This window comes from Balaenoptera musculus, chromosome 2 (genome assembly GCF_009873245.2).
Source record: "Balaenoptera musculus isolate JJ_BM4_2016_0621 chromosome 2, mBalMus1.pri.v3, whole genome shotgun sequence".
Lineage (NCBI taxonomy): Eukaryota > Metazoa > Chordata > Mammalia > Artiodactyla > Balaenopteridae > Balaenoptera > Balaenoptera musculus.
In genome coordinates this window covers 88,260,637-88,288,471 of record NC_045786.1, presented here as the reverse complement: position 1 = coordinate 88,288,471, position 27,835 = coordinate 88,260,637, and the positions used below count along the sequence as shown (strand labels likewise).

The 27,835-nt window shown below is 40.9% G+C and overlaps 1 protein-coding gene and 1 non-coding gene across 3 annotated transcripts in view; both read right to left on the bottom strand.

Moving 5' to 3' along the window:
• SPG11 (SPG11 vesicle trafficking associated, spatacsin) overlaps positions 1-27,835 on the bottom strand; it is a 93,169-nt gene that overhangs the window by 2,999 nt on the left and 62,335 nt on the right. The window contains exons 28-36 of one of the 2 annotated variants that reach the window (XM_036844768.1): positions 16,198-16,360; positions 13,786-14,000; positions 12,582-13,335; positions 6,776-6,915; positions 5,827-6,025; positions 5,268-5,405; positions 3,201-3,334; positions 2,324-2,431; positions 407-575 (exon numbers count right to left, since the gene is read on the bottom strand). In XM_036844768.1, coding sequence (XP_036700663.1) covers positions 407-575; positions 2,324-2,431; positions 3,201-3,334; positions 5,268-5,405; positions 5,827-6,025; positions 6,776-6,915; positions 12,582-13,335; positions 13,786-14,000; positions 16,198-16,360 — 2,020 coding nt within the window. Of the gene's footprint in view, positions 1-406; positions 576-2,323; positions 2,432-3,200; positions 3,335-5,267; positions 5,406-5,826; positions 6,026-6,775; positions 6,916-12,581; positions 13,336-13,785; positions 14,001-16,197; positions 16,361-27,835 lie in introns of those variants that run through there. The other variant, XR_005018904.1, reaches the window with a different exon arrangement.
• Positions 1,216-1,323, bottom strand: LOC118891394. Its single transcript, XR_005018977.1, has one exon. It is a non-coding gene; the product is annotated as a U6 spliceosomal RNA (small nuclear RNA).

The window sequence follows — 27,835 nt, the reverse complement described above, 5'->3', positions numbered from 1 at the left end:
CTCTCATCCCACTCAGTAGTAGGGTGGACTGTAGAGACAAGCCAGCTCCTGTTCACAGGGAGGCAGGTATGTCTCACTCAGGTAAAGGCTATTGGGCCAAAAGTACACACACACACTGGAGTAGGATTCACTGCCCCATCTAGTTCAATTTCTCTCTGAAACATCAAGGCAGGCTTACACAGCATCAACATACATTGGTTCTTGACAGATGACACCCCTGGATGCACTGGCTACAAGAGGGGTAAAATGCCTTCCAACCCCCCTTCTGTCTCCTTTCTGCCCCCTGGGGCCCCACTGAATAAATGTTAGAAGCTGAGGTGGGTATTAGTCTCATGGACTCTTGCCCTGCTTAGCCCTGAGAACCTTCCCTGGCCGGCAGCACTGCCCTGCTGTGACCTCTGCTCACCCCAGGGCTGAGACTCAATCAATTTCAATTGGATGCAGGCAGCTGCCTCATGGTTCTCCCCAATCTCCCGGCACATGCTGAAACACAGGGCAATCATGTTGTGCTTCTCACTGTCCCCAGGGCGGCAGCGTTTGATGTAGTCCAGTAGGGCTGTCTTCAGGGTACCACTCTGCCCAGAAAAAAGGGGGGGATACCAAGGTCTCAGCCATGTACTGCAAGGTAGGCAGGACTGGCCTAGTCCTTTGATTCTGAAAGTTCCTCAGAAACTCCCAAGGAAAAGGAAAAGATAAGCAAAAATGAATACCAAAGTTTATACTATCCTGGGTATAAGGAAACAGCCACAGCCTCTCTGCTGGTGAGTGTAAATGGTAAGACCTGTCAGAGGCGAGAAGCCTTACAAATGTACACACGTGCATTAGTCTAACGGTTCCACTTCTAGGACTCTATCCCTAAAGAAGTAAGCAGAGAAAAGTGCTAAGATGGATGTAACAAGGATATTTAATAGCAAACAATTAGAAATAATCCAGATGTCCAGAATAAGATCTAAGAGAACACCATGTAGCCATTAAAACCGATGTTGACTTGAAAATTATTCATGCTTATTGTTAACTGAGAAAAGCAGGCTATTTCCTATCTGCACAGCATGACAAATTTGATAAAAATATGTGAACATGTATGTATATATGTTTGTGGGTATATGTGCAAAGAAAGGGCCTATACCAAATTGTTAGCAGTGGCTGTCTGCAGACAGTAGCTAGACACACAGGGCTTTTTTTCGTGTTCTGTTTTCCAGGTGTCTTTTTTTATTTTTAAATATGGAACGCTTCACGAATTTGCGTGTCATCCTTGCACAGGGGCCACACTAGTCTTCTCTGTATTGTTCCAATTTTTAGTATATGTGCTGCCGAAGCGAGGACCCAAGTGTCTTAACGTTGAATATTCATTACTTTTGTAATCAGAAACAAAGTTATTAAAAGAATATTTAAATGCAGGAACAAAAATGCCTCAAAAACAATTTTAAAAATCCTGAAGGTGTCCCTATGTCCAGGACTTGCTCCTTTCCTTACAACCGGACTGGTCTGTCCTGAAACTAGCCCGGCACTGAGGAGAGTTTTTCTGCTTTGTCTCTTAATCCTGCTTGTCTGGGCCCAAGTTCCCAGATGTCAAAAGTGCACCTAGGTTTTTATTTATTTATTTATTTTTTGACTGCGCCACACAGCATGTGGGATCTTAGTTCCCCGAAGCGCAGAGTCTTAACCACTGGACCGCCAGGGAAGTCCCATAGGTTTTTAAATCTTTAGAGGTGAAAACAATGAATTAGCCAATGAATAACTTGAAAACAGAGGCTCTGTGAATGCATGCCTGGTGTCACATAGTATGCTGAGGACAGACAAGCGCCCAGAGACCAAAGGCCTGGCAAGTCAGGCTTTTGCTTCCCAGCCTCCTTCCTGGTCATCATCATAAATAGCTCCACAGCTTTCTAGACCCAGACCTTGGCATTCACTTCTGAATAGCTCTCGGCAACACACTTTTTCATGGTCCCCTGAAAACTCTCCACTCTAAAAGGCCCCAGACACAGCCTTCCAAGCTGGTCAATCCATTCCCACCTGGCTCTCAGGAAGGGTTTTTGCCCCTGCCAAAGCAGGCACTGGGACAGTAAGGCAGGAGACAGAGACAGGTGGAAGCGCACAAACTCTTTTTCTTCATTATTTAGCACCTATCAGCATAATTGTGACCTGGTCTGAGCTCTGTAACCTTAAAGCTACTGGTTACAGTATATGTCTTAGGGAGGTCCTTAATTCCCTCCCTCTATATCCTGGGAGTCCATCCTGATTGGGATTATTCCTGAGAAAACCTGAGACTCCCAAGTATCAATAGTACATGTCATACTGCAGCTCAAAAATACTGTACACCTACCGGGTCCAACTTCTTCCTCATCAGCACTTCAAAGTAGTGTTTTTTATGCAGCAAATCAAATATGTATGTCATCTCATTGTACCTTCCAATGCCAGTGAGGAGACGCACCTACAAAGGGAGAGGGCAGCTTGCATCAGCATTGCTTGGAGTTCTCTGAGCCAGACCACTACCCCAACAGTTTGGTTGCTTTCAAATACCAAACTCTGGCGGGAAGAAGGGTTAATGGCCAGGCTGCCATGCTTATTAACTCCTTTCCTCCTTGCCTGTCTCCCCCCTTCCCATCCCATGTACCCAACAGGGGCCTTCTCTGGAGGATTCAGAAATGCTAAGTCATTGGGAAACCACTGGCTGTCCCCTCCTCTGTTGTCTCTACACATGACTATCAAGTGCTGAAGTGCCATCCTCCTGGGCAGGCACTCTTCCTCTTCCCACCACTCCTTATTACAGCACCCAATGGCTTGCTCAGACACTTGGGTCAGTTTCAAGCCTAGAGAATTTCGGGGAGGTACAGGAAGCTTGAGTTGTCAGTTCATTTCAATTCAGATATAAGAGGCAGGTCTGACCCTTGTTTTGCGGGGGAAGTAACTGCCGTCTTAGCCCTCTAGAAAAGCTAACTGCTTGGTAAGGGGGTATGACAGTCCTGGAGCACGGCAGGGATCCTCGTTGATTTCTATTCCTTTGGTGCAATCTCTGATTTGGAGAGAAATCATAACCTGGAGCAGAGGGTTGAACTGCCCAGCCAGCTACCAAGTAGGTAGTGGTATCCAGATAGGCAAATTCCCTAAGACCACATCAGCTCTGAGCTGATAGTCTCCAGCCTATCTGTTCTATCAAAGGTTTCCTCAGGATGGAGGGTGAAGGTGAGGGGGTGACTTACCACCAGTCCATACTCCTCACTGGGGGCCAAGTGGTTGTCTGTGAGCAGCCGGGCGGCCTGCAGGACTCGGATGATGCCCTCCATGTGGCAGGTCAGTGTGAAGCAGTGATGAGCCAGGATCAGCAGCTCTGTGGCTGGGTGGGTTGGGCACTGGTGAGACAGGACTGTCAACCCTGGCTAACCCCTGTCTAGCTCTGTGCCTGGCAGGAGGGTCAAGGGGCCTGGGACAGCTGGGCCTGTCTGGAGAAGGCTCTCTCACCAGTCCTCTGAGATCCCTGACCTCACCAGTTCTAGCTCTGGGATGGCCCCCAGATGAAGTCAGTTCTTCTCTCAGTGACAGCACAGGGATTAACTCGCTCCTCAAAGACAGTCTGCATATAGAGACAGCATTTCCAAAAGGCTCAAAAAACGAGAACAAAAAACGCTAGCTTTCTAAAGATGGAGAAACTTTCTGCAGACAAACTGATGGAGTACCTTCCAATACAAGTCCGAGGGCATTCTCTGTAGCTGAGTGGAGAGTCTTAGGACCTAATCAAGTGCTATTTGATGCTCTGCACTTCTATAGGCTTTCTAGATTGAGATGTGACACACACAAATTTAAAACTACTATACACAATCACTATGAGCACAATTAAAAGGCAAACTGGGAAAAATATCTGGAATGCTGGAAGACAGAAGAGGGGTTCTCAGCCTTAATACATGCTGTGCCCTCTGGGCCTCTGCACCTGTGGGGCCCTCCCCAAACCTACTGGCTACTAATGCTTCTGGTCTTGGTTTGCACATTTCCTCCCAAAACCTTTGTTGGCCCCATCAGTATGCTTACTGTGAATTACACCCCTAGTCTGTGAGCTCCAGGACTGCTGCTTAACTTGTTCACCATACCCCTGATTTTAGAGTGCCTGGTACACAGTCAGTACTCAGTAGATGTTGCTGAACTGGACTGAGAAGAGATACAGAAGGCTGTTTTATTTATTTATGTTTTGGCCGCGCTGCACGGTTTGTGGGATCTTAGTTCCCTGACCAGGGATCGAACCCGGGCACACAGCAGTGAAATTGCCGAGTCCTAACCACTGGACCGCCAGGGAATTCCCAGAAGGCTGTTTTAAAAATAAACCTATTCAACCTCTTAAAATCTCACGTGTTCACTAAACATCAGTAAAATGCCTTTTTCACGTCAAATTTGCAGAGTATAATGGGCTCCAGGAAATGATACTCTCACACACTGCTTAAGAGGGAGTGAGAAGTGAATTTTTTTTCCTGAAGTAAATTTGGCAATATATATATAAAACCTTAAAAATGGGCATACTCCTGAATCAGGAATTTGTCTTAGGGAAATAACCGTGGATGTGCACACAGATTTGCCTATAAGCATGTCTATCACAATGCTTAAAACAGCGGAAAATTGGAAGCAATCTATAGGTCCTACAATAGGGTATACATTTTTTAATTACATACAAGAGAAATATTATGTAATGACTAAAAATTATAAAAAATTATATAGAATAGTGTCATGGAAAGATATTAATGACAGCATAGTGGTAATTATAAACAGTATACACAGTATAATGCTATTTTTGAAAAATAAAAACCTATGGACTTGCATAGAAAAAGATGAGAGGGACACATACTACTGAATGCATACAGCAACACTGTGAAAAGTGAGCAGGCTTTGAAATCACACAGACAGGGTTCAAATGCCAGCTCTGCCACTTAATAGTTATAAATTAATCAACTTTTCTAAAGCTTCAGTTTCCTTCTTCTAAAATGGGGACAATAATAGCCATTTTTCAGGGTAATGTAAGAATAAAATAAGCTAAATATGCCAAATGTTAAAAGGTTACCTTTTTGTGTGATTTTAAATTTGGGGTTGCTTTGCCATACATATTTTCTAGCTTTTCTTCAATGAACTTATGGCTTTCTACTAAGAACTTATAAACAATCCTGGAGGAGTAGGGATCCAGAGAAGGAACAAGGATCCAAATTGAGTTTTGAAAAGACTTAACCTCAGAAGACTTCTTAGAGACCTGCTTGGGCCCAAAACATGTAAGAAAGTGGCCAAGAACTTACTGCAAGACAATTCCCCATGGGGAACGGAGGAAATCTTATCCAACAACTTCATGCCTACCAAGGTGCGGTCTTGACACAGAGCGGTCAGCTGAAGAAACGTCTGGCTTTCCTCTGTTGGGGTGAACGTCTGCTTATGTCCTATACAGAAAGATGTGGAGAAAGGTGCTAGTTTTACCTTGAGAGAGATGAAAGGAAGACAAGAGCCCCAGGGCAGGAGGCCCACCCTGCCCAGGCCTGGGCACCAGGAGGTAATGATGAAGACGCTCCGGGGCAGCTCTCCTCTTGCTGGGGTCAAATATCTCAGGTGAGATGCCATCTTACAGGACAGCAGGAGCTCATTAGCTCAGAGAAAGGCACAGTTACTCTAAATATAATCATAAAACAATAAACAAAAAGCAATAACAACAAAATAAATGCAATGTGTTCTCCTCTTACAAGTGCAACCTGGCAACTTGAAAGGACAGCATACAAGATATATATGAGCATAACATCAAATCCTTAATGCTGGGAACTTGAGAATGTGGTCTGAAAGGCTGGGGAGGCCTGAAAGGTAGGGCACCTGTTCCCTCTGATGGGGTCAGCAGCTCCCGGGTCACCTCTTCAGCCACAAGTTCAGCCACTGTGTCTGGCTCGAGGCCCTGGGTGCTGATGAAGGCTTGAGCTCGCTTGCATCGGTCAGGCTGCTGAGAGGCCAAGATTACCCGGAGAATGGCCTCACCATCCTGGGCAGCGACATCTGTGTAGGGACAGCCCAACTCCTGAGAGGAAGGCAGAGCCAATCCAAGCCATCATTAGGAACCAGGAAAAAGCTAGCAGAAGACAGCCTTTCCTGAAATCTGATGTGGACAGACGCCATGGTTTTCTGAGCTTAAAGATCCCTCATCCTGAGCAGGAACCTTAGAAGAAGCCAACACTGTTTTCTAGCCCTTTCTACTGCTTTGCCAGTGAGGTGAATCCAAGCAAGAGAAAGGCTTGTCTTCAGAAAACATCAGGTGACTGATCTCTCACTGAACACTGAGCTTTTCAAATGTTATGAAACCTAAGGAAGTTGAAGAAAAGGCAGAGCCCCTTCTTTACTGTTCCCATGGCAGCAGGAACCCTCAATTTCCAAAGAAGTCTCTGAGCCTTGTTGTCCAAGGAAGGGCTTTTAGTGCTCGGCTTGCTTTCTCTCGTGCTCTTCCATTGCACTTAGAATCTACTCTTTTTCTCCCTCAATCAGCACAAAGCCAGAACAATTCCTGGCTGCTCTGGCTCCTGTTTTATAGTCATTACATTCCATTTAATTTTATTTTAAAACTTATTTTGGGCTCTTTCCCATATGGAAAGCTCACCACTATTCCCCAGGGATGGATTTATAGGGGCCAACGTCCTGACAAGAGCTCTACTCCCAGGTCATGATTATAATCTGAAGGGCTGACTGAGGGCAATGTCCAAAATCCACCTTCACCTTCTCCCTTCCCTCCCTCTCAGAGGGAGCTCCTGTGGAGACCCAGCCCTTTGGCACGTACCTTGGCAAGTGCATAGAGACAGAGGACCTGCCGGCAATAATTCTTCCCATGGAGGCATTTGCTTGTCAGAGTTTCCAGAGTAGTCACCACTTCATCACTGGGGGGCAGCATCACAAATGACTGACTATCCAAACTTGAAGCTGGAAGCAAATACAGGTCTGAGGGGGGCTTTAAGGGGCTTTTAAGGTCTCTCCTCAGCCCCCTATGACTCTACCTCTCTGCTCACAGCTTCCTTCACTGCACCCTGTTGACTCCCCCTGGGTCTGGGACCACTTCTAACAGGGCTCACACCCCACTTAAACTTCTTTCATTGCCTTCTTCTAGGAAATCCCCAGCCCAGGATACTTCAAAGACTCAAAGCCACCTAATGAACACTCTAGAGATCATCACCAAAGATGCCTGCCAGACTCTCCTCCACATACACTGCCTCCCAATTTCCCCTTATGTCAAATAATCACCAGGTCTACCTGACTGTATCTCCAAAACATCTCTCCAGTCACCACCTTAGTTCCAGCCTTTATCACCCTGCATCTAGAGGTGTTACTGTCTCCTGCCGCCAGCCTCCCTTCTTCCCCAACTCAATCTTCCAAACACTCAGCATTCTTCACATTCTAAAATGCAAATCACAAAAATCAAGGATCATCTGACAGATACCTTAAAGGCACGGTAAAATCAGAATCCATTCCTGATTTTTTAAAAAAAGCTCTTAGCCTAAAATAAAACTTTCTTAATTTGAGAAAGGGTTTCTCTTAGTGGAAAAAAGTAGAAAAGAATATTTATATAACACTGTTTCTAATAGCAAAAACAAAATGGAAAAATTTTAAACGTGTCTCAGTAAATCATTGTTAAAAAAATCATAGTACATGACCTAACTGAGAAGGAAATCCAAAAAAGAGGGGATATATGTATACATATAGTTTATACTGTACAGAAAAGTGAATCAGCTAACACAATATTGTAAAGCAACCATACTCCAATTAAAAAAAAAAATAGTACATTCATATAGTAGAATACCCTGCAGTTATTAAAAGAATGAGGTCAATCTATCTGTACTGAGAGGGAAAAATGTTGCAGAACAATATAACCGTATTTTTGTTGAAAATAAATATTTGTGTGTGTGTGTGTGTGCGCACACCCGCACACATGTGCGAGCCCACACGTAGAAAATAATGCACGCCAAGCAAGTAAAAGATGTTATTCTGGGGAATTTGGTGGGCGTGGTGTTCAACGGATAAATAACTCACTTTTTACTTTATGCACTTCTGTATTGTGTGATTTATTACATTAAGCATGTAATACTTTTGCTTTTAAGACATTACTCTTTTAAAAATATGCTTTAAACACAAAAATATAAAAGGCAACTCAGACCATGTTATTCCCCTGCTTAAAATCCTTCATTAGAGTTTTCAGTTCTAGGTCTCTCCCACTGACCTCAATATAAAAGCTGGACACAGCGCATGCAGTGCTATATGAGGACTCTGAAGAGCAAATAGCAGCAGATGGATCGAAGATAACCTGCATTACCATTTTCTCCCCTCTAGGAATCTCCAGAGTGAATGCAACGCTGCCCGAAACCCAGAGCCAAGCACTACAGCTCACAAAGAGAGTGGGCTCCAGGAGACGTCCTCCAGAGCAGGCTCAAGGAGCGGAAAGGGAACTCCCACAGCCCGTTCTCTCTGGTCCTAGCTCCTAAGCAACCACTCAGCTGTGGTGGGAGGGGCTGCAGCAGCAGCTGGCAAGAGCCAAAACTCAGAGAGGGACCTTCTTTTTGGATCAGAAGTGCTCTGGTCCTAAGGGGGCAGACTGAATCCCTGTTCCTTTTTGTATTATCCTCCTGTCAGCTGGCCCTAGATGCGGGCAGTCAGGAAAGTACATGACAGGATGGGGTAACTAAACCTCCAGCTTTGGCCAGAATACTGAAAAGGAAAGCCTCGGGTAACCAGAAAGTACTTGGAAGACAGATTCAGGAAAGCAACACAATAAAGTTGTTTATAAACATTAGGGCTCATTCCTGGGCTTTGCATGTATGGATCTGATCCCGACCAACATATCAAAGACTTTGAGAACTAAGTCAACAGATAGACCACTACGCAGGTTGCGGACTGACCACAGGATGGCACATACAGGATGGATGTGAAGAGCACCACAAAGAATTTGAAAACTGAACTGATGTTAGAACCACAGCCCACAGAAAGTACATTGGAACGTGTAGTCTGAACATAGTCTGAACAATTGACTGCTAAAAAAATATCAACATTCTTCATAGGATTTAAACAAGACACAGCATCCCATAACACACTATTCGAAATGTCCAAGATACAACATGAAGTTATTCAGCATACAAAAATACAGGAAGATCTCAACTCATATAAGACAAAGGAAAGACAAACGATGAAACCCAGCACTAAAATGACATAAATGTTGAAATTATCTGAAACAGACTTTAAAGCAGCTATTACAAATGTTCCAACAAGCAATTATGAACGCTCTTAAGATAAACAGAAAAACAGAAAGTCTTAGCAAAGAAATTAAAGGTATAAAGAAGAATAAAATGGAAGTTTTAGAACTGAAATTTAAAAATCACAGAAATTAAAAAAAAAAATCTTGATAGCAGAATGGAAATGCCAGAGGAAAGAGTCAGTGAAACTGAAGATAGATAAATAGAAATTATCCAATCTGAACAACAGAGAAAGATTGAAAAAGACTGAACAAAGCTTCAGGCACTTGTGAAACAATAACTTTTGTTTTTGTTTCATTGGAGTCATTGGAGTCCCATAAGGAGAGGAGTAAGAGTATGGTGCTGGAAAAATATTTGAAAAAAATGATGTCTGAAAACTACCTAAATTTGATAAAGCTACATATTTAAGAAACTCAGTGAACCCCAAATAGCATAAGCCCCCCAAAATACATGTCCAGTCATGCTATAACCAAACTGCTGAAGACAAAAGACAGGAAAAAATCTTGAAAGCAACAAGAGAAAAATGCATTATCTACAGGGGAACAATGATTCGAATGACTGCAGATTATTCATCAAATACCATGGAAGTCAAAAGGAAGTGTCAGAATATTTTTAAGTGTGGAAAGAAAATAATAAATGTTCTATATCCAGCAAAAATCATCCTTCAGGAACGAAGGTGCAATAGAGACATTCTCAGATGAAGTAAAACTAAGAGAATCTGTTTCCAGCAGACAACTCTGAAAGAATTACTAAAGGAAGTCCTTCACACAGAAGGAAAAAGAAACTAGAAGTAAACTTGGAACATCAGGAATGAAGGAAGAGCAACAAAAATTGTAAATATCTGAGTAAATATAATAAACTACTCTCCTCTTGAGTTTGTTAAAATATATTTTCTGGTTGAAAACAAAAAATTAGCATTGTTTGATGAGATTTTCAGTGTATGTAGGTGTAATATAATAAGGCAACTAAGACATAAAGGGAGAGAAGTAAAGTAACCTACATGATGGTAAGGTTTCTACCCTTAAAATATAATTTTAAGTAGACTGTGAAAAGTTACAAATGTATAATGTAACCCATAAAGCAACCAATTAAAAAAGCTATGCAAAGCTATACAGTCAAAATCACAAATTAGGGCTTCCCTGGTGGCGCAGTGGTTGAGAATCTGCCTGCTAATGCAGGGGACATGGGTTCGAGCCCTGGTCTGGGAGGATCCCGCATGCCACGGAGCAGCTAGGCCCGTGAGCCACAAATACTGAGCCTGCGCATCTGGAGCCTGTGCTCCGCAACAAGAGAGGCCACGATAGTGAGAGGCCCGCGCACCGCGATGAAGAGTGGCCCCCGCTTGCCGCAACTAGAGGAAGCCCTCGCACAGAAACGAAGACCCAACACAGCCAAAAAAATAAATAAATAAATAATTAAAGGTGCTAATAATTAAAAAAAAAAAATCACAAATTAAAATGGATGACTAAAAAATGTGCAAATAACCCAAAGGCAAGAAAAGGTTTCCTCAAAAACTGCAAACTACCAAAACTCACCTGAGATGAAAAAGATAACCTGATTAGTCATATAACTATGAAATAAGTTTGTAGTTAAAAATCTTCCAGGGCTTCCCTGGTGCCGCAGTGGTTAAGAATCCGCCTGCCAATGCAGGGGACACGGGTTCGAGCCCTGGTCTGGGAAGATCCCACATGCCGCGGAGCAACTAAGCCGGTGTGCCACAACTACTGAGCCTGCGCTCTAGAGCCCGCATGCCACAACTACTGAAGCCTGTGCACCTAGAGCCCGTGCTCCGCAACAAGAGAAGCCACCACAATGAGAAGCCTGCACACTGCAATGAAGAGTAGACCCCACACACCCCAACTAGAGAAAGCCCGCGTGCAGCAACGAAGACCCAACACAGCCAAAAGTAAATAAATAAAATAAATTAAAAAAAAAATCTTCCAAAACAAGAATCTCCAGGTTTAGATGGTTTTACTGGTAAATTCTACTGAACATTTAAAGAAGAAATAACACCAATTCCAGGTAATGTTTTCCAGAAACGCATTAAACTAGCATTACCCTGATGCAAAAACCAAAGACGGTATTAAAAAAAAAAGTACAGATCAATATTCTTCATGAACATAAATGTAAGAATTCTCAACAAAATAGCAAGTTGATTCCAGTAATATATCAAAAAGAATAATGCACCATAACCAAGTCAGGTTTTTCCTGGGAATACAAAAGCTGGTTCAGTATATTAAAAGATCAATTAATGTAATCTACTGTATTACTAGTCTAAACAAGAAAAAAAAAACAAAACACGATCATATCAATGGATGCAGAAAAAAACAGGAAAAAATTCAACATTGATCCATGATAAAAACTCTCAGCAAATAGGGAACTTCCTCAACATGACAAAGGGTATCTTCAAAAAACCTACAGCTAATATCACACTTAATGATGAAAGACTGAATGCTTCCTCCCTAAGATCAGTAACAAGGCAAGGATGTCCGCTCTCACCACCCCTATCCAACATCATGCCGGAAGTCCTTGCTAGAGCAGTAAAGCAAGAAAAATAAATAAGGCAAATAGATTGGAAAGGAGGAAACAGAACTGCCTCTATTCACAGATATGATTATCTCCATAGAAAATCCCAAGGAATCTATAAGAAAACTCCTAGGATAAGTGAGTTCAGCAAGATCACAGGATTAAAGGTTAACCTAAAAAATCAATCATATTTCTATATGTGATCATGTACAATTGGAAACATGATTATGTACATAGGATAAATTTCAGTGAACTAGCCACAAGTCAGAGAGATTCCCTCTAACTTTGCTACTTAGCTAGTTAAAAGACCTAGATGGGACTTCCCTGGTGGTCCAGTGGCTAAGACTCCACGCTCCCAATGCAGAGGGCCCGGGTTCGATCCCTGGTCAGGGAACTAGATCCCACATGCTACAACTAAGAGTTCGCATGCCACAACTAACGGTTCTGCATACCACATCTAAAAGATCCCACATGCTGCAACTAAAGATCCCACATGCCACAATTAAAGATCTCGCATGCTGCAACGAAGATCCCACGTGCCACAACTAAGACCCAACGCAGCCAAATAAATAAATAAATAAATAAATAAATAAATAAATGAATGAATGAATAAATAAATAAATAAGTGCGATAAACTAGAGCTCTAGGTTTAAAAAAAAAAAAAAGACATAGGTGTTTCTACTTCATTGACTAGTTAATTACCTAGTTTATGAATTACCCTTAACTTAGTGTAACTGGTACACCAAAAGGGACCCTTTCTTCCTGGAGAGAATGCCAACAGCACCTCACAGGACTCAGGGCAATTTGATCTCCTTCACTTACTGCTTTGGACTTTCCTTAGAGGAACGCCAGGTTCTTCTTCTTCCTCAAGCAGCTCAGCACTTTGTAAGAGAGCATGGATCTCTGGGTGCAGGTCATCTACACTAGCTTCCCCTGAAGCTAGTGCTCTGCAATGCAACACCAAGGCAACATCTTGGTTATAGAAATGAAAATATCGGCATACTCTACTTGCTTCATGCACACAGCCATCATCCAATAGGCGCCCAATCAAAAAGTTTAGGGACTCCTGCTCCTTCCAATTCAGTTTGTTCTCACAAGTGTCTTTGGATGGAAGGCCATTAAATTCTAAGTATTTTGATGTGTTCAGAGCAGCCAACTTAGAGAATGAAAACTCATTGGCTAAGCTTTCAAAGGAAAGTTCACCAGTAGTTGAAATCTGTTGAGAACATCTGGGGTCTATTTCCTCCTGGTTTCCCCTGAGGGTGTGCTGGGTGATGCGGCAGAGCCAGATCTGCTTCTCTAGCTCCTCCAGCTCCTCCAAAGGCACCAGGTCCTCCTGGGCAAGCCAGTGTCCTGCCAGAGTGAGCAGCAGATGGCGCTCCTCAGTGCTGCTTGGTCCCTCTTCAGCTGGGCACTCACATGCCGTAAGAGCCTGGGCTGAGAAAAAGGAAGAAGCTGCTTTGCTTGAAATGGAATTTTTCTTAAAATTCTCATGACATTTTTTCCAGAAGTCAATTCTTGCTTGTTTCAGGGACCACTGGTCAATGTGTTTTAAGGTCTGCATTTCCTGTGTTATCTGTGAAATTGAACACAGCAATTTTTAGCCTTTCCTGGATAAAAAAATATCATAAATGCTAATGCTCCCTCGGTATACCATACTTGTTAAAACCCAAATCAAGTTAGAGAACATGGGACTTGGCTACAGATGCTCCTGGATATTTTATCTGGAAAGTTAAGGTATGAAAAACAACTCTAAATTGATCTAATTGAATGAGGTTCAAGAGGAAGCCACCTTATATTTAATTCTATTCAAAGTAAAATAATTGTAGCATGTCCTGTAAGCTAACCTTATATTAAAGGAAACATTCGTCAAAAATGGGCATTCTAGGCTCATTCATTTCTGAAAGTAATGTCTGTGTCGAAAGCGAAAAAGTATCATCACTGGTAAATCACATACCTCATTTAGTTCTGTTTAATGCTGGTTCAAAAAGCTAAGATTTTAAATAACTTAAAAGACTAATGATACCTCTTCAATAACCAAGTTGTCCACAGGTAGCTCAGCTAGTTCTGCTACCCTCCTGGCCAAAGCAAAGTATCCATCTGTCTCCAGTTTTTCCAAAATTGATCTACATTCATGCTGAAAATTCTCAAGGCTGTAGCTGGTAATAATTACACGATTAATGGCTATGGACGTATCCTTCAAAATTTGGCTAAGGACACACAGCTTCTTCACATCTGGACCTGTGCCAAAGAGAAGCAGATATAAGCATTTAATCAGTAAAATACTGCTATGGCATTTCAAGAGTAACTAAATATGAGGGGAGAATATATTTAACATAATAATGTAGTTAAAGGGAAAATAAAAACCGATTTTTCTACTCTGGTTGGCTGGCAGAGGAAGCCAAAGGCAACTCCTATATAGTAAGAACTATTAAGATTAGCACATGGACTCCATCTATAAATCTGGCTTTATATACCAGGCAGAAGTTGGTGGCCTACTATGTAGTAGCAACTCAGTTAACCTTGGGAAGATTTGGCCATTCATTCAGGTTAGTTCCATCTTTTTCCAGATTTTTCTACCTTGAACAAATTTGTTGTTTATGATTGTTCACTCATTCATTCACTGCAGGCATCATGTGGATCAAGACACAGAACTTCTAGGACAGTTGAAACTGCAGGTGGTCAACAGCCAAAGCTCTAACGTGGTACACTGTATTCAGAATGGAGCACCACTTGCTCCTCCAGATACCTATCTAACTTAACCCAGGGAGACCCAGCTAAGCACTGCCTGATGTCCCCAGGAAAGTCTCTCTCTCTTTTTTTAATCAAAGTATAATATAAGTGACTTAATAATATTATATCAGTTTCAGGTGTACAACATAGTGATTTGATATTTTTGAACATTACAAAATGATCACCATGATACATCTAGTTACTATCACCATACAAAGTTATTACAATTTTATTGACTATATTGTATATTTTATTGACTATAATGTATATCTGGTACATTACATCCTTGTGACTTACTTATTTTATAACTGGGAGTTTGTACCTCTTAATCCCCTTTACTTATTTTGCCCATCCCCTCACCCTCCTCCTCTCTGGCAACCAACAGTTTGTTCCTGGTATCTATGAGTTTGTTTCTGTTTGTTCATTCGTTCTTTAGATTCCACATATAAGTGAAATCAAACACATTCTTATCCTTAGTAACATTAGGAATTCTCTGCCAATAATTTATGTGGCTGGGTTTGCTCCTACTCCCAAATATAGTATGCATAGAGCCTACGTGTGCCCTACCATAAAGGAGGGGCATGAAAAACATTCTGTAGGAGCCTGCTCCCAATGCCACCTGCTGAGCTGTGCTCTGATTTACGCAGTTCCAGGGACAGTGAGACACCTCGCACAATAACCACCAGTATGAGCATACTGGGTTTCTTTGCAGGCATAATATAAAACATAAGTCTTTTAAAAAACCTTTCTTTTCTCTAAGCACGTACATGATATACACGTACAACTATTCTATAAAAACAGAAATAATTTAATTACGTGAATAAAAGCATTATAGTAATGGTTAACAATGTAGACAATCCTTGTAATTTTTTAAGGATAGGGTTAACTCTGGCAAGAGAACAGGAAATTTATTTCTTAAGAAAATTAAAGTTGCTAGAGACCAATGAAAGTACCTTATATTAAAAGGACCTACTGTCTGGTCTACGTAGTAACTGACAGTAGCTTATATACACTGCATTTTGGAAACACCCCCCTTCCCTTCTAGTCACCAGCCCCACAGCCTACAACACGGGCATGAAGCCCAGGCATTCTGCGCCTGTTCTGTGCAAATGTGAGCTTTCCAGTTGAACATCTGTGAGTTTAAATGTGATAAAATATCCCTGGTAGTGAAAAATACCAGAATCTAGCGTAAAAGAACATTATCACTCAACAAAAACTTGAAATTATCAGACAAGTAGAAAAGAGGGTAAGGCAATACTGGTTTCATTCAATCAGCAACAAGCTTAGAGACTGCCAATGTCTGGAGGAATCTGGAAAAAATCGACACAATTAGTCTCTTAAAACCTTCAAAATGAATTAGGCATTCCTGAAACAAGTCTGTGACCTTGAACAATGATGACGTGTTAAGGTTACTTGTCAAAGAAAACAATAATAGTGACAGGGTAGTATAGAGGTTAGCCAGGGGAAATTTGGCTATTTGCTTAGAATTAGTAGATAGTTGTACTACTTGTGTTATACCCTGTTGTGCTGTTGTAAATGCTTTAACCATGACTGAAGTTTCCTGTAACCTCTTCTTCACACCCTGTTCTGGACTGTAATGTCTTATATCCTATGCATTTTAATTTCCTGAATGCCCTTCTAAAATATTTTCAGGATTAGGTAAGCTAACTTCTTAACAGCAACTTACCTGTAAGTATTGTCTTACCGTCAGAGAAGAGATGCTCTATTCCAACAAACAGCTGTAAAAGCTTCCCCAGCTCATACTGGGTCCTACACTGCTGCAGCATAAGCTTCAAAAGAAAATACACATGCTCCTTCAGCCATGGGGCAGGAATGATAGCGTGGACCCTTGTGGCTGCCGTTTCAAGCTATGAAAAAAAAAGAAAGGGTCAGGGAAAGTGGTTTCTCAGGAACAGCAAATCAAAACCTCTGAACTTGGGAATGTCTAAGAAAGCCAAGGTACCATCAAAGGCATCTCCTATTACAAAGGAGAATGCTTATTCAGGTCCTTTTCAAACAGCAGTCATTTGTAATGCAGCTCAGAGGAGTAGCAAAAATAAGCCCTCTTTGGCAGCTTTGTAGTTTGTCTCTTTGTGGGACATCCTGTTGTAGAGAGCTATGTGTGTGAAAGTCAAAAATGGGAAAGAGACCTAAAGACTGAATGGAGTGAAGCAATGCAAATACCGCCAAGTTAGGGACTGCCAAAGTAACAGTCCTGTGAGTGGCTGTGAAATTAACCAGACATGTTTCACTTAGCAGCTTCTTTAGAGAGGGGTCTAGTCCTGCCCTGAGTCCAGAAGATTTGAAATTCACATACGAAGACCTCTTAAAAAGACCTGCTTAACATTGCTGAGCTGGTTCTATTAGTTTGCTTGTAGTTTATACTATCATTAGAGAAGGATCGCAATTAGCAAGCCTGAACTTTTGTCATTTCAATCAAATGCTAAAAATATTAATAGGAAGATGACCCCAAGAAGCAGCCACATCAAGCTTGAATCAGAGCATTAGTTCTTTTTTTAAAATTTTATTTATTTATTTATTTTTGGCTGCGTTGAGTCTTCGTTGCTACACGCAGGCTTTCTCTAGTTGCGGCGAGCAGGGGCTACTCTTCATTGCGGTGCGCGGGCTTCTCACTGCAGTGGCTTCTCTTATTGCAGAGCATGGGCTCTAGAGTGCAAGCTCAGTAGTTGTGGCGCACGGCATGTGGGATCTTCCTGGACCAGGGCTCGAACCCGGTCCCCTGCATTGGCAGGCGGATTCCTAACCACTGCGCCACCAGGGAAGCCCCCAGAGCATTAGTTCTTAGTCTTTATTTACTTGTTTCCCTACCTCTATCGCTCTAAGAAGAGGGTCTATGGCAGACAGACGATGGAACTGGTTAAAGTAAAAAATAAATGGAAGTAAAGGGCTCAGGTAACGACGGAGCAGCTGCACTGCCCCTTGGTTGGGGGCTGGAGCACGGGCAGACAAGCAAGAATAAGAAGAGACCTGGAAGGATCTAAATGTAAAATGCAAAACTATAAAACTCCTAGGAGATAACATGGGAGGAAACTTAGGTGACCTTGGGTATGGTGATGGCTTTTTTAGATAAAATACCAAAGAAAGAATTCATGAAGGAAATAACTGACAAGCTGGACTTCATTAAAATTAAAAACTGCCCTACAAAAGACAATGTCAAGAGAATCAGATGACAAGCCACAGACTGGGAGAAAATATTTGCAAAATACACACCTGATAAAGGACTGTTATCTAAAATATACAAAGAACTCTTAAAACTGAACAAAAGAAGACAAACAACACTATTAAAAAAAATAGGCCAAAGAGCTTAACAGATACCTGACCAAACAACATACACAGATGGCAAATAAGCATATGAGAAGAAGATTCATACCATATGTCATCAGGGAAATGCAAATTAAGACAATGACATATCACAACATACCTAAGAATGGCCAAAATCTGGAACTCTGACAACACCAAAGGTTAGCAAGGATATGGAGACACAGGAACTCTCATTCATTGCTGGTGGGAATGCAAAACAGTACAGCCATTTTGGAAGACAGTTTGGTGGTCTCTTCCAAAACTAACATACTCTCACCATATGATCGAGTACTCCTTGGTATTGATATTTACCCAAATGAGTTGAAAACTTATGTCCACAGAAAAACCTGCACACGGATGTTTAGAGCAGCTTTATTCATAATTGCCAAAACTTGGAAGCAACCAAGATGTCCTGCAGTAGGTGAATGGATAAATAGACTGGTATATCCAGACAATGTAGTATTATTCAGCACTAAAAAGAAATGATCTATCAAGCCATGAAAAAGACATGAAAGAAACTTAAATGCAGGGTGTGGAGTCAAGATGGTGGAGTAGGAGGACGTAGAGTTCATGTCTCCTCACATCTAGGGCACCAACCAGGCGCTGGTGAGGGACCTTGGACACCTAAGGGGACGGGAGGAATCCCTGTGTGACCAGGGCCTTGGTTCCCAGGCCAGGGGTCAGGCCTGAGCTCCTGTGGTGGGAGTGCTGAGTCCAAACCACTGGACTAACAGAGAACCTCAGACCACAGGGAATATTAATGGGTGTGAGCTCTCCCATTGGTCCTCATCTCAGCACCAAGACCCAGCTCCACCCAACTGCCTGCAAACTCCAGTGCTGGACGCCTCAGGCCAAACAACCAGCAAGACAGGCACACGGCCCCACCCATCAAAAAAAATGAGATGACAAAAAAATATGGTACAGACGAAGAAACAAGGTAAAAACCTACAAGACCAAATAAATGAAGAGGAAATCAGCAACCTACCTGAAAAAGAATTCAGAGTACTGATAGTAAAGATGATACAAAATCTCGTAAATAGAATGGAGGCACAGATCAAAAAAATACAAGAATGTTTAACAAGGACCTAGAAGAACTAAAGAACAAACAAACAGTGATGAACAACACAACAACTGAAATGAAAAATACACTAGAAGGAATCAATAACAGAACTGAAGGAGAAGAACAAATAAGTGAGCTGGAAGAAAGAATGGTAGAAATAACAGCCAAGGAGCAGAATAAAGAAAAAAAAATGAAAAGAAATAAGGAAAGTCTCAGAGACCTCTGGGACAACATTAAACGCACCAACATTTGAATTACAGGGGTCCCAGAAGAAGAGAAAGAGAAAGGGTCTGAGAAAATATTTGAAGAGATTATAGTCGAAAAATCCCCTAACATGGGAAAGAAAATAGTCAATCAAGTCCAGGAAGCACAGAGAGTCCCATACAGGATAAATCCAAGGGGAAACATGCCAAGACACACATTAATCAAACTAACAAAAATTAAATTCAAAGAAAAAATATTAAAAGCAACAAGGGAAAAGCAACAAATAACCTACAAGGGAATCCCCATAAGGTTATCAGCTGATTTTTCAGCAGAAACTCTGCAGGCCAGAAGGGAGTGGCAGGATATTTAAAGTGATGAAAGGGAAAAACCTACAAGCAAGATTACTCTACCCAGCAAGGATCTCATTCAGATTCAACAGAGAAATCAAAAGCTTTACAGACAAGCAAAAGCTAAGAGAATTCAGCTCCACCAAACCAGCTTTACAACAAATGCTAAAGGAACTTCTCTAGGTGGGAAACACAAGAGAAAAAAAGACCCACAAAAACAAACCCAAAACAATTAAGAAAACAGTAACAGGAACATACATATTGATAATTACCTTGAATGTAAATGGATTAAATGCTCCAACCAAAAGACACAAACTGGTTGAATGGATACAAACACAAGACCCATATATATGCTGTCTACAAGAGACCACTTCAGACCTAGGGACACATACAGACTGAAAGTGAGGGGATGGAAAAAGATATTCCATGCAAATGGAAATCAAAAGAAAGCTGGAGTAGCAATGCTCATATCAGATAAAATAGACTTTAAAATAAAGACTGTTACAAGAGACAAGGAAGGCCACTACATAATGATCAAGGGATCAATCCAAGAAGAAGATATAACAATTATAAATAGTTATGCACTCAACATAGGAGCACCTCAATACGTAAAGCAAATGCTAACAACCATAAAAGGGGAAATCCACAGTAACACAATAATAGTGGGGGACTTTAACACTCCACATACACCAATGGACAGATCATCCAGATAGAAAATAAATGAGGAAACACAGCTTTAAATGACACAGTAGACCAGATAGACTTAATTGATATTTATAGGACGTTCCACTCAAAAGCGGCAGAATACACTTTCTTCTCAAGAGCACACAGAACATTTTCCAGGATAGAGCACATCTTGGGTCACAAATCAAGCCTCGGTAAATTTAAGAAAGTTGAAATCGTATCAAGCATCTTTTCTGACCACAACACTATGAGATTAGAAATCAATTACAGGAAGGACTTCCCTGGTGGTCCAGCAGTTAAGAATCTGCCTTCCAATGCAGGGGACGCAGGTTCAATCCCTGGTCAGGGAACTAAGATCCCATATGCCGCAGGGCAACTAAGTCTGTGCGCCACAACTACTGAGCCCGCATGCTCTAGAGACCCTGTGCCACAACTAAAGACCCCACATGTCACAACTACTGAGGCCACGTGCTCTGGATCCTGCATGCCACAATTAGAGAGCCTGTGTGCTCTGGAGCCAGTGCACCACAACTAGAGAGCCTGTGCACCACAACTACCGGGCCTGCGTGCTCTGGAGCCCGTGCGCCACAACTAGAGAGCCCACATGCCACAACTAGAGAGCCCACACACTGCAATAAAAAGCCCGCACGCTGCACCTAAGACCCGATGCAGCCAAATAAATAAATAAATAAATAAATATTTTTAAAAAAGAAATCAATTACAGGAAAAAAACCATAAAACACACAAACACATGGAGGCTAAACAATACGCTACTAAATAACCAAGAGATCACTGAAGAAATCAAAGAGGAAATAAAAGAATACATAGAAACAAATGACAATGAAAACACAACAAACCAAAACCTATGGGACAGAGCAAAAGCAGTTCTAAAAGGGAAGTTTATAGCAATTCAATCTCACCTGAAGAAACAAGAAAAATCTCAAACAATCTAACCTTACATCTAAAGCAACTGCAGAAAGAAGAACAAAAAAAACCCTAGAGTTAGTAGAAGGAAAGAAATCATAAAGATCAGAGCAGAAATAAATGCAACAGAAACAAAGAAAACAATAGCAAAGATCAATAAAACTAAAAGTTGGTTCTTTGAGAAGATAAACAAAATTGATAAACCTTAAGCCAGACTCATCAAGAAAAAAAGGGAGGGACTTCCCTGGTGGTGCAGTGGTTAAGACTCCACGTTCCCAATGCAGGGGGCCCGGCTTCGATCCTTGGTCAGGGAACTAGATCCCACATGCATGCTGCAACCAAGAGTTTGCATGCCACAACTAAGGAGCCAGCTAGCTGCAACTAAGGAGCCCATGAGCTGCAACAAAGGAGCCCATGTGCTGCAACCATGGAGCTGGTGAGCCATAACTAAGGCGGCCACATGCCGCAACTAAGGAGCCCACCAGCTGCAATTAAGACCCGGTGCAACCAAATAAATAAATATTTTTAAAAAAAGGAGAGGATTCAAATCAGTAAAATTAGAAATGAGAAAAGGAGAAATTACAACTGACACTGCAGAAGTACAAAGGATCATAAGAGACTACTTACTACAAGCAACTATATGTCAATAAAATGGACAACCTGGAAGAAATGGACAAATTCTTAGAAAGGTATAACCTTCCAAGACTGAACCAGGAAGAAATAGAAAATATGAACAGACCAATCACAAGCAATGAAATTCAAACTGTGATTAAAAATCTTCCAACAAACAAAAGCCCAGGACCAGATGGCTTCACAGGTGAATTCTATCAAACATTTAGAGAAGAGCTAACACCCATCCTTCTCAAACTCTTCCAAAAAACTGTGGAGGAAGGATCACTCCCAAACTCATTCTATGAGGCCACCATCACCCTGATACCAAAACCAGAAAAAGATACTACAAAAAAAAGGAAATTACAGACCAATATCACTCATCAATATAGATGCAAAAATCCTCAACAAAATACTAGCAAACAGAATCCAACAACACATTAAAAGGATCATACACCATGATCAAGTGGGATTTATCCCCAGATGCAAGGATTCTTCAATATATGCAAATCAATCAATGTGATACACCATATCAACAAATTGAAGAATAAAAACCATATGATCATCTCAATAGATGCAGAAAAAGCTTTTGACAAAATTCAACACCCATTTATGATAAAAACTCTCCAGAAAGTGGGCACAGGCCACTACCTCAACATAATAAAGGCCATGTATGACAAACCCACAGCAAACATCATTCTCAATGGTGAAAAACTGAAAGCCTTTCCTCTAAGATCAGGAACAAGACAAGGATGTCCACTCTCACCACTATTATTCAACATAGTTTTGGAAGTCCTAGCCACGGCAATCAGAGAAGAAAAAGAAATACAAATTGGAAAAGAAGAAGTAAAACTGTCACTGTTTGCAGATGACATGATACTATTCACAGAGAATCCTAAAGATGCCACCAGAAAACTACTAGAGCTAATCAATGAATTTGGTAAAGTTGCAGGATACAAAATTAAGGCACAGAAATCTCTTGCATTCCTATACGCTAATGATGAAAAATCTGAAAGAGAAATTAAGGAAACACTCCCATTTACCATTGCAACAAAAAGAATAAAATACCTAGGAATAAACCTACCTAGGGAGACAAAAGACCTGTATGCAGAAAACTATAAGACACTGATGAAAGAAATTAAAGATGATGCAAACAGATGGAGAGATATACCATGTTCTTGGATTGGAAGAATCAATATTGTGAAAATGACTATATTACCCAAAGCAATCTACAGATTCAATGCAATCCCTATCAAATTACCAATGGCACTTTTTATGGAACTAGAACAAAAAACCTTAAAATTTGTATGGAGTCACAAAAGACCCCGAATAGCCAAAGTGGTCTTGAGGGAAAAAAACCGAGCTGGAGGAATCAGGCTCCCTGACTTCAGACTATACTACAAAGCTACAGTAATCAAGACACTATGATACTGGCACAAAAACAGAAATATAGATCAATGGTACAGGATAGAAAGCCCAGAGATTAACCCACATACCTATGGTCACCTAATCTATGCCAAAGGAGGCAAGAATATACAGTGGAGAAAAGACAGTCTCTTCAATAAGTGGTGCTGGGAAAACTGGACAGCTACATGTAAACGAATGAAATTAGAACACTCCCTAACACCATACACAAAAATAAACTGCAAATGGATTAAAGGCCTAAATGTAATACTGGACATTATAATACTCTTACAGGATAACATAGGAAAAACACTTTTTGACATAAATCACAGCAAGATCTTTTTTGACTCACCTCCTAGAGAAATGGAAATAAAAACAAAAATAAACAAATGGGACCTAATGAAACTTAAAAGCTTCTGCACAGCAAAGGAAACCATAAACAAGACGAAAAGACAACCCTCAAAATGGGAGAAAATATTTGCAAATGAAGCAACTGACAAAGGATTAATCTCCAAAATATACAAACAGCTCATGCAGCTCAATATCAAAACAACAAACCCAATCAAAAAATGGGCAGAAGACCTAAACAGACATTTCTCCAAAGAACACATACAGATGGCCAAGAGGCACATGAAAAGATGCTCAACATTACTAATTATTAGAGAAATGCAAGTCAAAACTACAGTGAGGTATCACCTCCCAATCAGAATGGCCATCATCAAAAAATCTACAAACAATAAATGCTGGAGAGGGGGTGGAGAAAAGGGAACCCTCCTGCACTGCTGGTGGGAATGTAAATTGATACAGCCACTATGGAGAACAGTATGGAGTTTCCGTAAAAAACTGAAATTAGAACTACCATTTTTTAGCAATAAAGTGTTTTTAAATTAAGGTATGTATATATATATTTTTAGACATAATACTATTGCACCCTTAACAGACTACAGTATAGTGTAAACATAACTTTTTTTTTTAAAGATTTATTATTTTTTTTTAAATTTATTTATTTTATTTTATTTATTTATTTTTTATTTATGGCTGTGTTGGGTCTTTGTTTCTGTGCGAGGGCTTTCTCCAGTTGCGGCAAGCGGGGGCCACTCTTCATCGCGGTGCGCAGGCCTCTCACTATCGCGGCCTCTCTTGTTGCGGAGCACAGGCTCCAGACGCGCAGGCTCAGTAATTGTGGCTCACGGGCCCAGCCGCTCCGCAGCATGTGGGATCTTCCCAGACCAGGGCTCGAACCCGTGTCCCCTGCATTGGCAGGCAGATTCTCAACCACTGCGCCACCAGGGAAGCCCTAAACATAACTTTTATATGCACCGGGAAACCAAAAAATCTATGTGACTCACTTTATTGCGATATTCACTTTATTGTGGTGGTCTGGAACTGAACCTGCAATATCTCAAAGGTATGCCCGTACTCTGCTTACAATAATGGACAGAATAACCTGACAGGAGACAAGTAAGGAAATAGAGGACTTCACACAATAAACCAACTAGATCTAACAGACATACACAGAACACTCTCCCAACAACAATAAAAAACACATTCTTCTCGAGTTCACATGGCATATTTTCCAGGAGAGAACATATGTTAACTGCAATTAAGTCTCACAGATTTTAAAAGACAGATATCATATGAAGTATCTTCTCTGACTACAATGGGATGATGTTAGAAGTCAATAACAAAAGGAAAACTGGAAAACTGACAAAATTGTGGAAATTAGACAACACATTTTTAAAGAAAGAAGACTCAAATTACTAAATCAGAAATGAAAGTGGGGACATTACTACCTATTCAACAGAAAAAAAAGGATTATAAGAGAGTACTATGAACAACTGTATGCCAAAAAGTTGGATGACCTAGATGAAATGGACAGATTCCTTGAAACACAAAATCTACCAAGACTAAATCACAAAGAAACAGATAATCTGAATAGACCAAATCTCCTAGTAAGGAGATTTAATCAGTAGTCAAAAATCTCCCAACCAAAAAAGCAAAACAAAACCAAAACCGATTCCTAACAAAGAAAAGCCATGGACCTGATGGGTTTACTGGTGAATTCTACCAAACATTTAAAGAACTAATACCAATCTTTCTCAAACTTTTCCAAAAAACTGGAGAAGAAAGAACACTTCCCTACTTATTCTATGAAACCAGCATAATCTTGATACCAAAGACAGATAAAGACACTACAATAAAACTACCGACCAATATCCTTTATGAACACTGATGTAAAAATCCTCAACACAAGACTGGCAATCTGAATTCAGCAGCATATTAAAAGGATTATATACCATAACCAAATGGGATTTATTCCTGGAATGCAAGAATGGTTCAACATACAAAATTCAATATATACATCACAGTTTTCTTCAACAGAATGAAGAAAAAAAAAAAAAAACCCACATGATCATCTTAATTGATACAGAAAAAGTATCTGACAAAATTAAACACCACCGCATGATAAAAAAACACTCAACAAACTAGGAATAGAAGGAAACTACCTCCAGATAGTAAAAGCCTTATGTGAAAAACCCACAACAAACATCATACTCAACGGAGCAAGACTGAGAGCATTCCTCTAAGATCAGGAACAAGGCAAAGATGCCTGCTTTCACCACTTCTATTCAACACAGTTCTGTAAGTTCTAGCCAGAGTGTTTAGGCAAGAAAAAGAAATAAAACACATCCAAGCTGGAAAGGAAGAAATAAAATGATCTCTGTTTGCAGGTATGATCTTATATAGAAAACCCTGAAGATTCCACCATAAAACTTAAGGGTAAATGAACTGAGCAAAGTAGCAGGATACAAAGTCAACACACAAAAATCAGTTGCATTTCTATACACAAACAATGAGCAATCTTTAAAGGAAATTATGTTTCCATTTCCAATAGCATCAAAAAGAATAGGACTTTCCTGGCAGTACAGCATTTAAGACTCTGTGCTTCCACTGCAGGGGATGGGGGTTCAATCCCTGGTCAGGGAGCTAGGATCCCACATGCCACATGGTGCAGCCAAAGAAAAAGAATAAAGTACTTAGGAATTAACTTAACCAATGAGGTAAAAGACTTGTACAATGAAAACTACAAAACACTGCTGAAAGAAACTAAAGACATAAGTAAATGGAAACACATTCCATGTTTATGAATTGGAAGTCTTACTATAGTTAAAATCTCATTACTATCCCAAAAATCTACAGATTCAATGCAATCCCTATCAAAATCCCCATGACATTTTGTTTTTTTTTGTTTTTTTTGTTTTTAATTTTATTTATTTATTTATTTATACATATTTTTGGCTGTGTTGGGTCTTCGTTTCTGCGCGAGGGCTTTCTCCAGTTGTGGCAAGTGGGGGCCACTCTTCATCGCGGTGCGCGGGCCTCTCACTATCGCGGCCTCTCTTGTTGCGGAGCACAGGCTCCAGACGCGCAGGCTCAGTAGTTGTGGCTCACGGGCCCAGTTACTCCGTGGCATGTGGGATCTTCCCAGACCAGGGCTCGAACCCGTGTCCCCTGCATTGGCAGGCAGATTCTCAACCACTGCGCCACCAGGGAAGCCCCGACATTTTGTTTTCACAGAAAATTCTAAAATCATATGGAATCTCAAGGGACCCCGAATAGCCAAAACAATCTTGAAAAAAACTAAAAAAACTAGAGGACTCACTCTTCCTGATTTCAAAACTTATTACAAAGCTACTACAGTAATCAAAATAGCCAAATGAAGACAGACATATAGACCAATGGCTAAGAACAGAAAGCCCAGAAATAAACCCTCATATACATGGTCAAATGATATTTGACAAGGGTGCCAAGACCATTCAATGAGGAAAGAACAGTCTTTTCAACAAATGGTGCTGGGAAAACTGGATATCCACATGCAAAAAAATGAAGTTGGACCCTTACTGAACAACATACACAAAAATTAACTCAAAATGGACCAAGGACCTAAATATGTAAGACCTAAAACAATATAACTCTTAGAAGAAAACACAGGACAAGAGCTTCACAACACTGGATTTGGCAATAATTTCTTGGCTAGGATACCACAGGCACAGGTAGCAAAAAAAAAAAAAATATGCAAATTGGACTTCATGAAAATTTAAACAATTTTGTGCATCAAAGGACACCATCAACAGAGTAAAAAGGCAACCCACAGAATGGGAGAAAATATTTACAAATCATATGTATGACATGGGATTAATATCCAGAATATATAGAGAATTCCTAAAATTCAACAACCAAAAAAACAAGCAACTCAATTCAAAAATGGGCAAAGGACTTGAATAGACATTTTTCCAAAGAAGATATACAAATGGCCAATAAGCACATGAAAAGATGCTCAACATCACTAATCATTAGGGAAATGCAAATCAAAAATACAATGAGGGGCTTCCCTGGTGGCGCAGTGGTTGAGACTCTGCCTGCCAATGCAGGGGACACGGGTTCGAGCCCTGGTCTGGGAAGATCCCACATGCCGCGGGGCAACTGGGCCCGTGAGCCACAACTGCTGAGCCTGCGCGTCTGGAGCCTGTGCCCCGCAACAGGAGGGGCCGCGATAGTGAGAGGTCCGCGCACCATGATGAAGAGTGGCCCCCGCTCGCCGCAACTAGAGAAAGCCCTCGCACAGAAACGAAGACCCAACACAGCCATAAATAAATAAATAAATAAATAATTAAAAAAAAAAAAAAAACAATGAGATACCATCTCACACCCATTAGGATGACTACTATCAAAAATACAGAAAACAAGTGCTGAAGAGGATGTGGAAAATTGGAAGCCTGTGTACTGTT